Here is a 13,736-nt window from a genome sequence, read left to right on the forward strand (position 1 = left end):
ATCCACCAGAGGGGGTTCACACTGTTATTCAGCTCCAAACTGCCGACAGGACTGGAGAGTCAGACAAGGAAATACTTCTACAAGCCAATCCCTTAGTGACGGGGTGGAAAGGCAAGGAAGAATGGAGGGTGTAGATTGTAATAGGTGGCTGGGGACTGCCACTCAAATAGAATACTGTGAGCACTCTGTTACAGAGAGGATAGAGTAGCACTAGAGCAGGTGCTAAAATAAAAAGATTCATCAGAATGATGCTGGAACTGAGAGGATAGAACTATCATCTCACCCTTTAGAAACTAGTGCTTATGGACTTCCGGTTACGGCCATGCCTGAATAGGTTGCACGTTCGGCAGCTCCCGCCGGGAACGGACTTTAGGGCTCTCTAGAGGGGCCCCAACGGCACTTGTTCGACGGCTTCCAGTGGGAAGGTGATAGCAAGGTCCCCCCGACAGTATACGGATTGGACCAGGAGTGGAGCGGTGAAAAAAGAGATCTTGGAGCAGCGAAAAGTGAGAGGGGGAAAAGCAAGATGGCGGCGGGTGGAGAGCAAGCAGTGTGGGCGCAGTGGGCGCAGGAGCAGCAGGAGTTTCTTAAACGCTGCTTTGAGGAGCTGAAGACAGAAATGCTGGCGCCAATGAAGGCGGCGATTGAGAAGCTAGTGGAGACCCAGAGGGCCCAGGGGGCGACGATCCGGGAGGTGCGACAGAAAGCCTCGGAGAACGAGGATGAGACCTTGGGCCTGGCGGTGAAGGTGGAGGCACACGAGGCGCTGCATAAGAGGTGGGCGGAAAGATTTGAGGACCTGGAGAATAGGTCGAGGAGGAAGAATCTTCGGATTCTGGGTCTCCCTGAAGGAGTTGAAGGGCCTGATACCGGGGCATATGTGAGCACGATGCTCAATTCGCTGATGGGCGCAGGAGCTTTCCCGAGGCCCCTGGAGCTAGATAGGGCTCATCGGGTCCTGGCAAGGAGACCCAAGGCCAACGAGCCGCCAAGGGCTGTAGTGGTGAGGTTTCACCGCTTTATGGGTAGAGAGTGTGTCCTGAGATGGGCCAAGAAAGAGCGGAGCAGCAGGTGGGAGAACACGGAGATCCAAATCTACCAGGACTGGAGTGCAGAGGTGGCCAAGAAGAGAGCTGGCTTTAATCGGGCCAAGGCGGTGCTCCATCGGAAGGGGGTGAAGTTCGGTATGCTGCAGCCAGCGCGATTGTGGGTCACATTCCAAGATCGGCACAACTATTTTGAAACGCCTGAGGAGGCTTGGGGCTTTATACAGACTGAAAAGTTGGACTCAAATTGAGGGTCTGTGGTTGTGGGGGGGATGTCTGCTGTATATATGGTTTTAACAACGTGTAGGGAATGTTCCCTTGGTTGGGTGCTGGATGAGGATGGATGAAGGGATTTGATGGGGAGACTGTGGGAGAGTGTGGGCGCCGGTGGTGGAGGGACGAGAGATCCGGGGATGGGGGAATTGAGATAAGGCCGCAAAAGGAGCTGCGCCAGAGGGGGCGGGGCAGGATCAGGAAAGCACGGGCTTTTTCCCGCGCTAGGGAAGGACGGCGGTGGGGGTCGGAGGAGCGCACACTGAATGCTAGGGGGGATTCCCACACTGGGGGGAGGGTCGATGGGAAGGTGGGAGAGGCCGCGGTCAACAGGAGTCAGCTGACTTACGGGAGTGTTATGGGGGGAGCAAAAGAGCTGGATATGGATCTAGCGGGGGGAGGGGGGTATAGGGTTGCTGCTGCATTGGCCAATGGGGAACTGGAAATAGGAGAGGTGGTCGGGGCGGGGGTCCGCCGTCTGGGGGACTGGAGGTTGCGGGAGGCGCTGGCACGTGACTGGCCTAGAAAAGGAGATGGCTAGTCGGCGGGGGGGGGAAGGGGGGTGAGAAGCCCCCCAATCCGGCTGATAACTTGGAATGTGAGGGGCCTGAATGGGCCGGTTAAGAGGGCCCGAGTGTTCGCGCACTTAAAGGGACTGAAGGCAGACGTGGTCATGCTTCAGGAGACACATTTGAAGGTGGCAGACCAGGTCAGGTTGAGAAAGGGATGGGTAGGACAGGTATTCCATTCGGGGCTGGATGCGAAGAACAGAGGGGTGGCAATACTGGTGGGGAAGCGGCTGTCATTTGAGGCCAAGAATATTGTAGTGGATAATGGGGGTCGATGCGTGATGGTGAGCGGTAGGTTGTAGGGGGTGTGGGTGGTATTGGTAAACGTATACGCCCCGAACTGGGATGATGCTAGATTTATGAAGCGCATGCTGGGTCGGATTCCGGACCTGGAGGCAGGAAGCTTGATAATGGGGGGGATTCCAACACGGTGCTGGATCCAGCATTAGATCGCTCCAGATCCAAGACGGGGAAGAGGCCGGCTGCGGCCAAGGTGCTTAGGGGGTTTATGCACCAGATGGGGGGAGTGGATCCGTGGAGGTTTGCTAGGCCCCTGGCCAGGGAATTCTCATTCTTTTCCCATGTACATAGAGCCTACTCCCGGATAGATTTTTTTGTTTTGAGTAGGGCGCTAATCCCGAAAGTGGAAGGAACGGAGTATTCGGCCATAGCCATCTCAGACCACGCCCCGCACTGGGTGGAGCTGGAGTTAGGAGAGGAGAGGGACCAGCGTCCGCTGTGGCGTCTTGATGTGGGATTACTGGCGGATGAGGAGGTGCGCGGGAGGGTGCGGGGGTGCATTGAGAGATACTTGGAGGCCAATGACAACGGAGAGGTGCAGGTGGGGGTAGTCTGGGAGGCGTTGAAGGCGGTGGTCAGGGGAGAATTAATCTCCATTAGGGCACACAGGGAGAAGAGAGAGGGCAGGGAAAGGGAGAGGTTAGTAGGGGAGATCGTAAGGGTGGACAGGAGATATGCAGAGGCCCCCGAGGAGAGACTACTTAGGGAGCGGCGAAGCCTCCAGACGGAGTTTGACCTGTTGACCACAGGGAAGGCAGAGGCACAGTGGAGGAAAGCACAGGGGGTGAAGTACGAGTATGGGGAGAAGGCGAGCCGGATGCTGGCACACCAGCTCAGTAAGAGGGTGGCAGCGAGGGAGATAGGTGGAGTTAAGGATAGCAGGGGGAATACGGTGCGGAGTGCGGTGAGAGTAAATGAGGTATTTAAGGATTTCTATGAGGAACTGTACAGATCTGAGCCGCCAGCAGGGGAAGAGGGGATGCGACGATTTTTGGATCAACTGAGGTTCCCGAGGGTGCAGGAGCAGGAGGTGGCTGGTTTAGGGGTGCCAATTGGGTTGGAGGAGCTGGTTAAAGGATTGGGGAACATGCAGGCGGGGAAGGCCCAGGGGCCAGATGGGTTCCCGGTCGAGTTTTATAGGAAATATGTGGACCTGCTAGGCCCGTTGTTAGTGAGAACTTTCAATGAGGCAAGGGAGAGGGGGACCCAGCCCCCGACAATGTCCGGGGCGCTGATCTCGCTGATTCTGAAGCGGGAGAAGGACCCGCTGCAATGTGGGTCGTATAGACCGATCTCGCTCCTCAATGTGAATGCTAAGTTGCTGGCAAAATTGCTGGCTACGAGAATTGAGGACTGTGTCCCTGGGGTGATTCATGAGGACCAGAGGGATTTGTAAAGGGCAGGCAGCTAAACACTAATGTGCGGAGGCTCCTGTGGTAGTATGCATTAGGGGTCATGTGGGACTGTGAAGCCGTGATGTCATTGGCTGACAGATCCAGGGTCCTGGTTGGCTGTTGACCTCTAGCTCCGCCCTGAAGGCGGAGTATAAGAACCAGGAGTTCTCCCCCGCAGGCCAGTCTGCTACTGAACTGCGGGGAACAAGTCACGCTTAATAAAGCCTCATCGACTTCATCTCTATTCGTCTCTCGTGAGTCTTTGTGCGCTACAGCTCCTCAACGTGATTATGATGCCATCGGTGGAGGGAGAGGCGGAGGTAGTGGCAGCTATGGACGCGGAGAAGGCCTTCGACCGGGTGGAGTGGGAGTATCTTTGGGAAGTGTTGCAGAGGTTTGGGTTCGGGGAGGGGTTTATCAGTTGGGTTAGGCTCCTATATAGAGCCCCGGTGGCGAGTGTGGCTACGAATCAGCGGAGGTCGGAGCACTTTCGGCTGTACCGAACGACGAGGCAGGGGTGCCCCCTGTCCCCCTTGTTGTTTGCATTGGCAATTGAGCCTTTGGCCATGGCACTAAGGGAGTCCAGGAAATGGAGGGGGTTGGTCCGAGGGGGAGAGGAACATTGGTTGTCGCTGTATGCGGACGACCTGTTGCTGTCTGTGGCAGATCCAGTGGAGGGGATGGCGGTGGTCATGCGGATCCTAAGGGCGTTTGGGGACTTCTCGGGGTATAAGCTCAGCGTAGGGAAAAGTGAGCTCTTTGTGTGGTGCATTCAGGGGACCAGGGAAGGGGGATAGACGACCTACCATTGAAGAGTGCGGAAAGGAACTTTTGGTACTTGGGGATCCAGGTGGCTGGGAGCTGGGGGGCCCTGCACAAGCTCAATTTGACGCGGTTGGTGGAGCAGATGGAGGAGGATTTCAAAAGATGGGATGTGCTGCCACTCTCGCTAGAGGGCATGGTGCAGTCGATTAAAATGATGGTCCTCCCGAGGTTTCTCTTTGTGTTCCAGTGCCTTCCCATTGTGATTACCAGGGCCTTTTTTAAACGGGTAGGTAGGAGCATCATGGGTTTCGTGTGGGCAAAGAAGACCCAGAGGGTAAAGAGGGTGTTTCTGGAGCGTAGCAGGGACAGGGAGGGCTGGCGCAGCCGAATCTGTGTGGCTACTATTGGGCAGCCAACGTGGCGATGATCCGTAACTGGGTAATAGAGGGAGGGGGGTGGCGTGGAAGAGGTTGGAGATGGCGTCCTGCAGGGGCACGAGCTTGAGGGCGCTGGTGACGGCACCGCTGCCGCTCTCGCCGACAAGGTACACCACGAGTCCGGTGGTGGCGGCAACATTGAAGATCTGGGGGCAGTGGAGACGGCATAGGGGCGAGATGGGAGCCTCGGTTTGGTCCCCAATTCGGGAGAACCATCGGTTCGTCCCGGGAAGGATGGATGGGGGGTTTCGGAGCTGGCATCGGGCAGGGATCAGAAGGATGGGGGACCTGTTTATAGATGGGACATTTGCGAGCCTAGGGGCGCTGGAGGAGAAGTTTGGGTTACCCCCGGGAAATGCGTTCAGGTACATGCAAGTGAGGGCGTTTGTGAAGTGGCAGGTGAGGGAATTCCCGTTGCTCCCGGCACAGAGGATTCAGGACAGGGTGATTTTGGGTGTATGGGTCGGAGAAGGCAAGGTTTCGGCGATCTATCAAGTGATGAAAGAAGAGGAGGAGGTTTCGGTAGAGGAGCTAAAGGGCAAGTGGGAGGAGGAGCTTGGGGAGGAGATTGATGAGGGTCTGTGGGCTGATGCCCCGAGTAGGGTTAATTCTTCCTCCTCTTGCGCCAGGCTCAGCCTAATACAATTCAAGGTTGTTCACAGAGCGCATATGACAGGGGCGAGGATGAGTAGGTTCTTTGGGGTGGAGGACGGGTGTGGGAGGTGCTCGGGGAGTCCGGCAAATCACGTCCACATGTTCTGGTCGTGCCCGGCACTGGATGGGTTTTGGAGGGGTTTCGCGAGGACTATGTCCAAGGTGGTGAAAGTCCAGGTCAAGCCGAGTTGGGGGTTGGCATTATTTGGGGTAACGGATGAGCCGGGAGTGCAGGAGGCTAAAGAGGCCGGTATCCTGGCCTTTGCGTCCCTGGTAGCCCGGCGGAGGATCTTGTTATCTTGGAGGCCTGGATAAATGACATGGCAGAGTTCATTAAGCTGGAGAGGATAAAGTTTGCCTTGAGAGGGTCTGCGCAGGGGTTCTTCAGGCGGTGGCAACCGTTCCTAGACTATCTCGCGGAGCGTTAGGAGGAGGTCAGCAGCAGCAGCAACCCCGGGGGGGGGGTCTCTTTCGGTGGGGTATTTGGGCGGGTGGGGGTGTCCCCAAGGGTACTCCTGAATGTCATATGGGGGGGGGGGGTTAATATATGCGGGAGAAACCCAATGTATAAGTAGTTTATTATTTTTGATTGTGGTGTTTGTGTTCTTTCTTCTTTTTGTTATGGGGGGGGGGGGGCTTGTTTGTTAAAAAATGTTGTTGGAAAAAGTTGAATAAACATATTTTAGAAAAAAGAAACTCGTGCTTATACAAAGGAAAATATCACCACACTGGACTGGCAGCTAATCAGGATTTCAGTTCAGACCTTTCCAAGCAGGTAATACTTATGACTGACACTGAGACACAAACAGTAACGTCACAAACTAGAAGCTCAGGATAAAGCTGCGCCCTGCAGGCACACTGTCATTAACACCAGCATCACCAAGGAGCTTGTTTTGGGAGGAAGAAAAATGAGCACAAGCTGGAAATGTGGAGGCAATACGAGACTAGAAATCTAAACTGGACATGGAAAAGCACCCAGAGATACCCGCCAGCTCATTAGCCATGAACCACCCACACACCACGTCGAACCATTCACTACTGGCGCACAGCGGTCGAAAAACTGAAATTAAATAAAAGGCTGTGAGAGAGAGCTGGAATGTGATGTGTTTATTAAAGGACTGTATAATTGAAATGTTATTCGCGACACCAGCCTCATGTTTTCCAGGACATCTTAAGGCAGTGAGCATTCAACAGCTCACTCGAACGTTCACATCCTAAACCATTCAGGTGTATGTGGTTCGACGGAACAGGTGATCTTGGACTGCCAAGCGGTAAACTTTTCTTTACACAGTCCATTTATTGTGTTGCGTGGTATACTCGAGATTGATACAAGACCGATCACCCACCCGCTCAATTTAAAGGTAGCGTTGAGTGCCAAGGTGGTAGAAGGTCCTTTGTTTGTCTGCCAGGACCACTGAGAACTGCAGTCTCAGAGGCTCGAGATCGCATAATCAGGATCCCAAATTTCACCTTTTCGACATATTACACGTTGGAATAGGCGTACACGCCTCCTGCAGCTTATTAGCTTTTAAAACCTAATGTTAGCCTCACCTAAATTCAATGGCCATGATGCCATTTTTTGGTGTACACTTTAAATCTCTCTCAGGTGGAAAAGATCCCATGCCTCTGTAAAAGAAGAGTAACAAATTGACTGGTCAGCCTTTAACCCTTAGCCACCACCATGAAAGCAGATTCTTCGTTTATCAAATTGCAGCTTGTGGTATTGTACTGTGCCTAAACTGGCTAACGCACTTGTCTGCAACAGTGATGACACAGTGATGAAAAACAGAATGCCAAACACACTAGCTCACTGGCCCAGATTTCAGGCCGGTTTCATGATTTTTAAAAGCAGAAGTGAACTGCGCCATCGGGAACTCGGCCCATCGGAGACGGTGAATCGCGGAGACCCTGGAGAATACTGGGACGGGTCCGCGAATGATATGCAATTGATGCCTAGTGTACGTGTGGAGTGAAATGCATTGATGCCGTTTTAGAGGTAATGGAGAATCCCGATTTCGGCGTCGGAAGTTATTCTCTGCCGAACCGCATTTCCCGATTTCAGTGTCGGCTAACGGAGAATCCCGCTCAATGTGTTTGCTGTCGGTGTGGAGGAAACAGCAGCAATGAAGGTACTCTTCCCCTTGACCGGGATGCCAGGGGGCACTTGCTCCGCCGGGAGGGCAGGAGGCGCTCGCTCCGCTGGGAGGACAGAAGGTGCTCGCTCCGCCGGGAGGGCAGGAGGCGCTCACTCCGCCAGGGGGTGCTCGCTCCACCAGGGGGCGCTCGCTCCGCCGGGAGGTCAGGAGGCGCTCGCTCCGCCAGGGGGCGCTCGCTCCGCCGGGATGCCAGGGGGCGCTCGTTCCGCCAGGGGGCGCTCGTTCCGCCGGGAGGCGCTCGCTCCACCAGGGGGCGCTCGCTCCGCCAGGAGGCGCTCGCTCCCCCAGGGGGTGCTGGCTCCGCCGGGAGACGCTCGCTCCGCCAGGGGGCGCTCGTTCCGCCAGGTGGCGCTCGCTCCACCAGGGGACGCTCGCTCCGCCGGGATGCCGGGTGACGCTCGCTCCGCCAGGGGACGCTCGCTCCGCCGGGAGGCGCTGTCGGAGGAGCCGTTCACGCCCCAGTTCTCTCTCGCTCCGCTCGGTCGCTGATTGTTGTTCCCATTGGAAGGCGCTCGGCGGAGGGATGGCGGATGCTGGAAGGTCTCTCGTGTCAGCCCAAGTAAATCCGCGGTGTGTGGGGGGGTTCATTGTGGTCCACAGCCCGGGGAGTTGGGAGGCAGGGGGGGGGGGGGGGGGAGCCGGGAGCCGGGAGCCGGGAGCCGGGACTGAATCTGGGAACTTTGGCAATGAACCGCCAGTAACGACTGCCGGTGGGGCGGGGTTGGGGACTAAGGGGCGCGGCCTACAAATAGGGACGGGGCTAGCGTCTAGAGGAGTGACAGGGGCGTGGTCCCAGTTCGGCCTGGTGACGGTTGGGGGCAGGGCGGGGCGTGAGGGGCCTGGGGCGGGGCCTGGTGACGGTTGGGGGCAGGGCGGGGCGTGAGGGGCCTGGGGCGGGGCCTGGTGACGGTTGGGGGCAGGGCGGGGCGTGAGGGGCCTGGGGCGGGGCCTGGTGACGGTTGGGGGCAGGGCGGGGCGTGAGGGGCCTGGGGCGGGGCCTGGTGACGGTTGGGGGCAGGGCGGGGCGTGAGGGGCCTGGGGCGGGGCCTGGTGACGGTTGGGGGCGGAGTGCCTGTGGGGAGGGGCGTTGGGCGCTGGAAACAGCTGCACAGGGGCGCCGCCAGAGGGCAGGGCATGGGGAGGGCAGTGATACTGACAAACCCCCCACACTCATTTAAACACCAGTATGTTAAACATATAATATTTACACATTTACTTAACTACCCTTTCATCACAGAGAGGGACAAATGTATTTGTTTTGTTCCAGGAGAAGGTTTAAGTTTAAGCTCTGCTTCCTAACTGGACAAAGTACGAAGTCTTACAACACCAGGTTAAAGTCCAACAGGTTTGTTTCAATGTCACTGGCTTTCGGAGCGCTGCTCCTTCCTCAGGTGAATGAAGAGGTCTGTTCCAGAAACACATATATAGATAAATTCAAAGATACCAAACAATGCTTGGAATGCGAGCATTAGCAGGTGATTAAATCTTTACAGATCCACAGATGGGGTGACCCCAGGTTGGCCGAGTCATGGGACACAACCGACAGAATACCCTTCGTCGTCCAGTTCTTCCCCGGAGCGGAGAAACTACGTCATCTTCTTCACAGCCTTCAACACGTCATTGATGACGATGAACATCTTGCCAAGGTCATCCCCACACCCCCACTACTTGCCTTCAAACAACCGCGCAACCTCAAACGAACCATTGTTTGCAGCAAACTACCCAGTCTTCAGAACAGTGACCACGACACCACACAATCCTGTCATGACAATCTCTGCAAGACGTGCCAGATCATCAACATGGATACCACTATTACACGTGAGAACACCACCCACCAGGTACGCGGTACATACTCGTGCGACTCGGCCAACGTTGTCTACCTCATACGCTGCAGGAAAGGATGTCCCGAAGCGTGGTACATTGGCGAGACCATGCAGACGCTGCGACAACGAATGAACGGACATCGCGCAACAATCACCAGGCAGGAATGTTCCCTTCCAGTCGGGGAACACTTCAGCAGTCAAGGGCATTCAGCCTCTGATCTCCGGGTAAGCGTTCTCCAAGGCGGCCTTCAGGACCCGCGACAACGCAGAATCGCCGAGCAGAAACTTATAGCCAAGTTCCGCACACATGGGTGCAGCCTCAACCGGGACCTGGGATTCATGTCGCATTACATTCATCCCCCACCATCTGGCCTGCGAAATCCTACCAACTATCCTGGCTTGACACAATTCACACCTCTTTAACCTGGGGTCACCCCATCTGTGGATCTGTAAAGATTTAATCACCTGCTAATGCTCGCATTCCAAGCATTGTTTGGCATCTTTGAATTTGTCTATATATGTGTTTCTGGAACAGACCTCTTCATTCACCTGAGGAAGGAGCAGCGCTCCGAAAGCTAGTGACATCGAAACAAACCTGTTGGACTTTAACCTGGTGTTGTAAGACTTCGTACTGTGCTCACCCCAGTCCAACGCCGGCATCTCCACATCATAACTGGACAAAGCCAATGTTTATGCCCCACTATCAAAGGCCTTTTAAAATTCCTAATCTATCACATCGACTATGTAATAATAATATAATAATAATCACTTATTGTCACAAGTAGGCTTCAATGAAGTTACTGTGAAAAGCCCCTAGTCGCCACATTCCGGCGCCTGTTCGGGGAGGCCGATACGGGAATTGAACCCGCGCTGCTGGCCTTGTTCTGCATTACAAGCCAGCTGTTTAGCCCACTGTGCTAAACCATCCCCTACCCAATTAACCTTGTCTACTCTTTTTTTTTTGTTTTTCAAATAATTCAGTAACTATTCTCAAATATATATATTTTCTTTTGAAATCTGTGCTGACTATTACATTTTCAGTTTCCAGATCATTCCCTGTTGCAAATTTGAGCAAAAGGTCCATTATCCTTCCCGCCATGGATGTTAAATGAATCAGTTTATAGCTCTCTGGACTTACTCCACATCCCTTTCTTTAAAATATGGAAGTTTGTCTGTCCGTCTTTTGGCAATATTCCCTTTTCTTCATAATGTGTATAACAATGCCTCCGCTCGGACTTCCGATGGTAACTGAAGGTGGATGTCGCACGTTGCTCCTGCTCGAGCTTTCGGTTTTTGGCCCTTTTCACCCAGATTTGAGGGCGGGGGATATTTTATATGATCAGTCTTCAGAAAAGTTGTGGTAATTGGAGGATGTTGAAAACCCAGCTGAAGAATGTGAGACAAAAATGAACGAGCGCAAGTCTGCCAGAGAACTCATGTATTTGCTTTGTTCCACACCGTAACCGATCACTATTTGTCGATGTACTATTTGTCGATGTATTCTTTTTGTCTACTGTGTACGTACGTGTACATTTCCTTGGCCGCAGCAAAATACTTTTCACTGTATCTCGGTATATGTGGCAATCAATCAATTAAGGTTGGGTGCGGAGTTCTGTGGGAGGAAAGATGACGGGAGCAAGCTCGCCAGTTGGGGCTGCGCCCATTACAGTGGACACGCTGGCCGAGGTGATGGCAGTGGAGTTTGAGCGGCAGTTTTCCAAACATATTGAGCGGCATGGAAATGAGATGATGAAAACGCTCAAATAGCTGGTGGACGATACATTGGCTCCGATAAAGGTAGATCCTGGAAAGATGTTGGCGGGAGCAAGGAGAGATATTGATAGGGGTGGAGGAGGCATTGTCGTGGCACAGCGACCAGCTCGCCTCGATGGGAGAGGAGCTTTGGAGGAGAATAATAAAGGGTTGAGAGCCAAGGTGGAGGACCTGGAGAACAGGTCGCAGCGGCGGAATATGCGGATAATGGGTCTGCCCCAGGGGCTGGAGGGCCGTAGGATGACGGAATACTTTTCAGAGATGTTCGGCAAGTTGTTGGGGAAGGAAGAGAACGCCTTCCTCTGAGCTGGATAGAGCTCATTCGTTACTCCGGCTGAAGCCGAACTATCCACCGAGAGCTGTGATAGTTTGTTTCCACAGCTATCAGATGAAGGAGAAGGTGTTGAGATGGGCCAAGCAGAATCGAGCGGTGAGGTGGAAAGGCAGTGGTATTCGTAAATACGAGGTCGTCACAGTGGAGCTGGCAAGTCAGCGGGCGGCCTTTAACAGGGTGAAGGCACGCTTTGCAAGAGTAATGTGTGGTTCGGAGTGGTCCACTCGGAGAAGTTGAGAGTTATGCATAATTCCAAGGACTATTACTCTGAGATGGCTGAGGCGTTCGTGAGGGCTGTATCCCTCTAAATGTGGACACCAAGATTCTTGCCAAGGTATTGGACCTTCGGGTGGAAGGGTACCTTCCGCAGGTGATGGGGGGGATCAGACGGGGTTTGTAAAGGGTAGGCAGTTGTCCTTGAATGTGAGGCGCTTGTTGAATATGGTGTTCTCCCCATCAGAGGGGGGGGGGGGGGGGGGGGGGGGGAGGTGGGCGGTGAGTCCTAGGTGGTGGCATTGGAGAAGACGTTTGATCAAGTAGAGTGGAGTTATTTGTTTGCACTATTGGGCAGTTTGGGATTGGGTCTAGGTTTGTATCGAGGGTCAAAATGTTGTATAAGGAACCAAAGGCGACTGTTCGTACGAATGATGTGAACTCGGAATATTTTCCTCACCCACATTTCTCCAGCTGCCTACCCCAGCACCTTCTTACCGTTCGCCTCCCAATAGTAATACAACAGATTTGGAAGAGCATAGGGGAACGAGGTAGGGGCGTTCCATGTCCCCCCTCTTGTGTGCGCTGGCGATAGAGCCCTTGCCCATTGCACTGAGGTGCTCAGAGAGATGGAGGGGGATACTGAGGTGGGTTGGAGTACAAGGTATCCCCGTGAGCCGACAATCTTTTGTTATATATTTCTAACCCGGGTCCAACGGCGGGGGATATAATGGGGCTGCTCAAGAGGTTTGGGGCTTTATCAGGATATAAACTGAATTTGGAAAAGAATGAGTGCTTTTTGGTTTCTTCTCCGGGATAGGAGCTGGCTTGGGGATTGCTGCTTCGTGCGGCGACTACTCATTTCAGGTACTTGGGAGTGCAGGTGGCTTGAGACTGGGCCCGGCTCCGTAAATTGAATTTGAAAAGCCTGGTGGGTAGGGCCAAGGCAGATTTGTTGAGATGGGTCAGCTCTCCCATTATCATTGGCAGGCCGGGTGCAGGCAGTTGCCGCGATTTTAATTTTTATTCCAGTGCTTACCGGTCTTTTTGCCGTGGGCATTTTTTGTGGGGGTAAAATAGTTGACATTGTCGTTTGTATGGGCGGGTGGGGTGGCAAGGATTCGGAAGACGGTGCTTCAGAGTGGGCGACAGTTGGGAGGTGTTTGGCTCTTCCAAATCTGTTGTATTAATATTGGGCGGCGAACGGCGAGAAGGTGCGGGGCGGGGATAGGGAGCTGGAGGCGATGTGGGTGAGGCAGGCTCTTGTAGGGGGTTGGGTTTGCGGATGCTGGCAACGACGCCGCTTCCGTTGCCCCTGGGAAATACTCGGGTAGTCCGGTGGTGGTAGCCACACTGAAGATACGGAGGCAATTTCGGCAGCAATTTAAGTTGGGGGGGTGGGGTCGAGGCTGATGCCAATCTGAGAGAATCGTGTTTGAGCCGGCGAGGCTGGATGCTAGATATCAGGGGTGGGAGGGGGCGGGGGGGGGGAATGGAAATGGAAATGAAGGACTTATTTTTGGAAGGGTGGTTTGGAGGAGAAGTTTGGGGTTCCGCGGGGGGTGGAGGTGGGGGTGGGGGGGAGGCTTTTTGGTACATGCCAGTGCGGGACTTTGCAAAAAAGATTGTTCCAACGTTTCCAGTGACACTGCCCTCATCGTTGTCGGAGAGGGTATTGTCGGGGATGGGATTGGGGGGGGTCATCTCGGTGAATTATGGGAGGATTATGGAGGAGGCTATGGCGTCGCTGGAGTGGTTAAGGCCAGTGGGTGGAGGAGCTGGGGGTGGCGCTAGAGGAGGGGTTGTAGTATGAGGGGTTAATACATTTAAAGGTGGTGCACAGGGCGTACCTGATGCGGTCGAGGCGGTTTGAGGGGGTGGAGGACACTTGCGAACGGTGTGGGAGAGGACCGGCCAATCATGTACGTAAGTTCTGATCCTGCCCGAAGTGGGATAAATGTCGGTGATCTTTTCCAACACCATGTCGGCGATCCTGCAC

At 54.3% G+C, this 13,736-nt stretch overlaps 1 protein-coding gene across 2 annotated transcripts in view; it reads left to right on the forward strand.

The window, feature by feature from the left end:
* The first annotated feature begins 7,999 nt into the window (after positions 1–7,999).
* The window catches only part of LOC140430369 (peroxisomal coenzyme A diphosphatase NUDT7-like), a 39,269-nt gene continuing 33,532 nt past the window's right edge, over positions 8,000–13,736 (forward strand). The window contains exon 1 of one of the 2 annotated variants that reach the window (XM_072517829.1): positions 8,000–8,134. In XM_072517829.1, coding sequence (XP_072373930.1) covers positions 8,118–8,134 — 17 coding nt within the window. In that variant the 5' untranslated portion in view covers positions 8,000–8,117. Of the gene's footprint in view, positions 8,165–13,736 lie in introns of both variants that reach the window. The other variant, XM_072517828.1, reaches the window with a different exon arrangement.

This window comes from Scyliorhinus torazame, chromosome 10, assembly GCF_047496885.1.
Source record: "Scyliorhinus torazame isolate Kashiwa2021f chromosome 10, sScyTor2.1, whole genome shotgun sequence".
Taxonomy (NCBI): domain Eukaryota; kingdom Metazoa; phylum Chordata; class Chondrichthyes; order Carcharhiniformes; family Scyliorhinidae; genus Scyliorhinus; species Scyliorhinus torazame.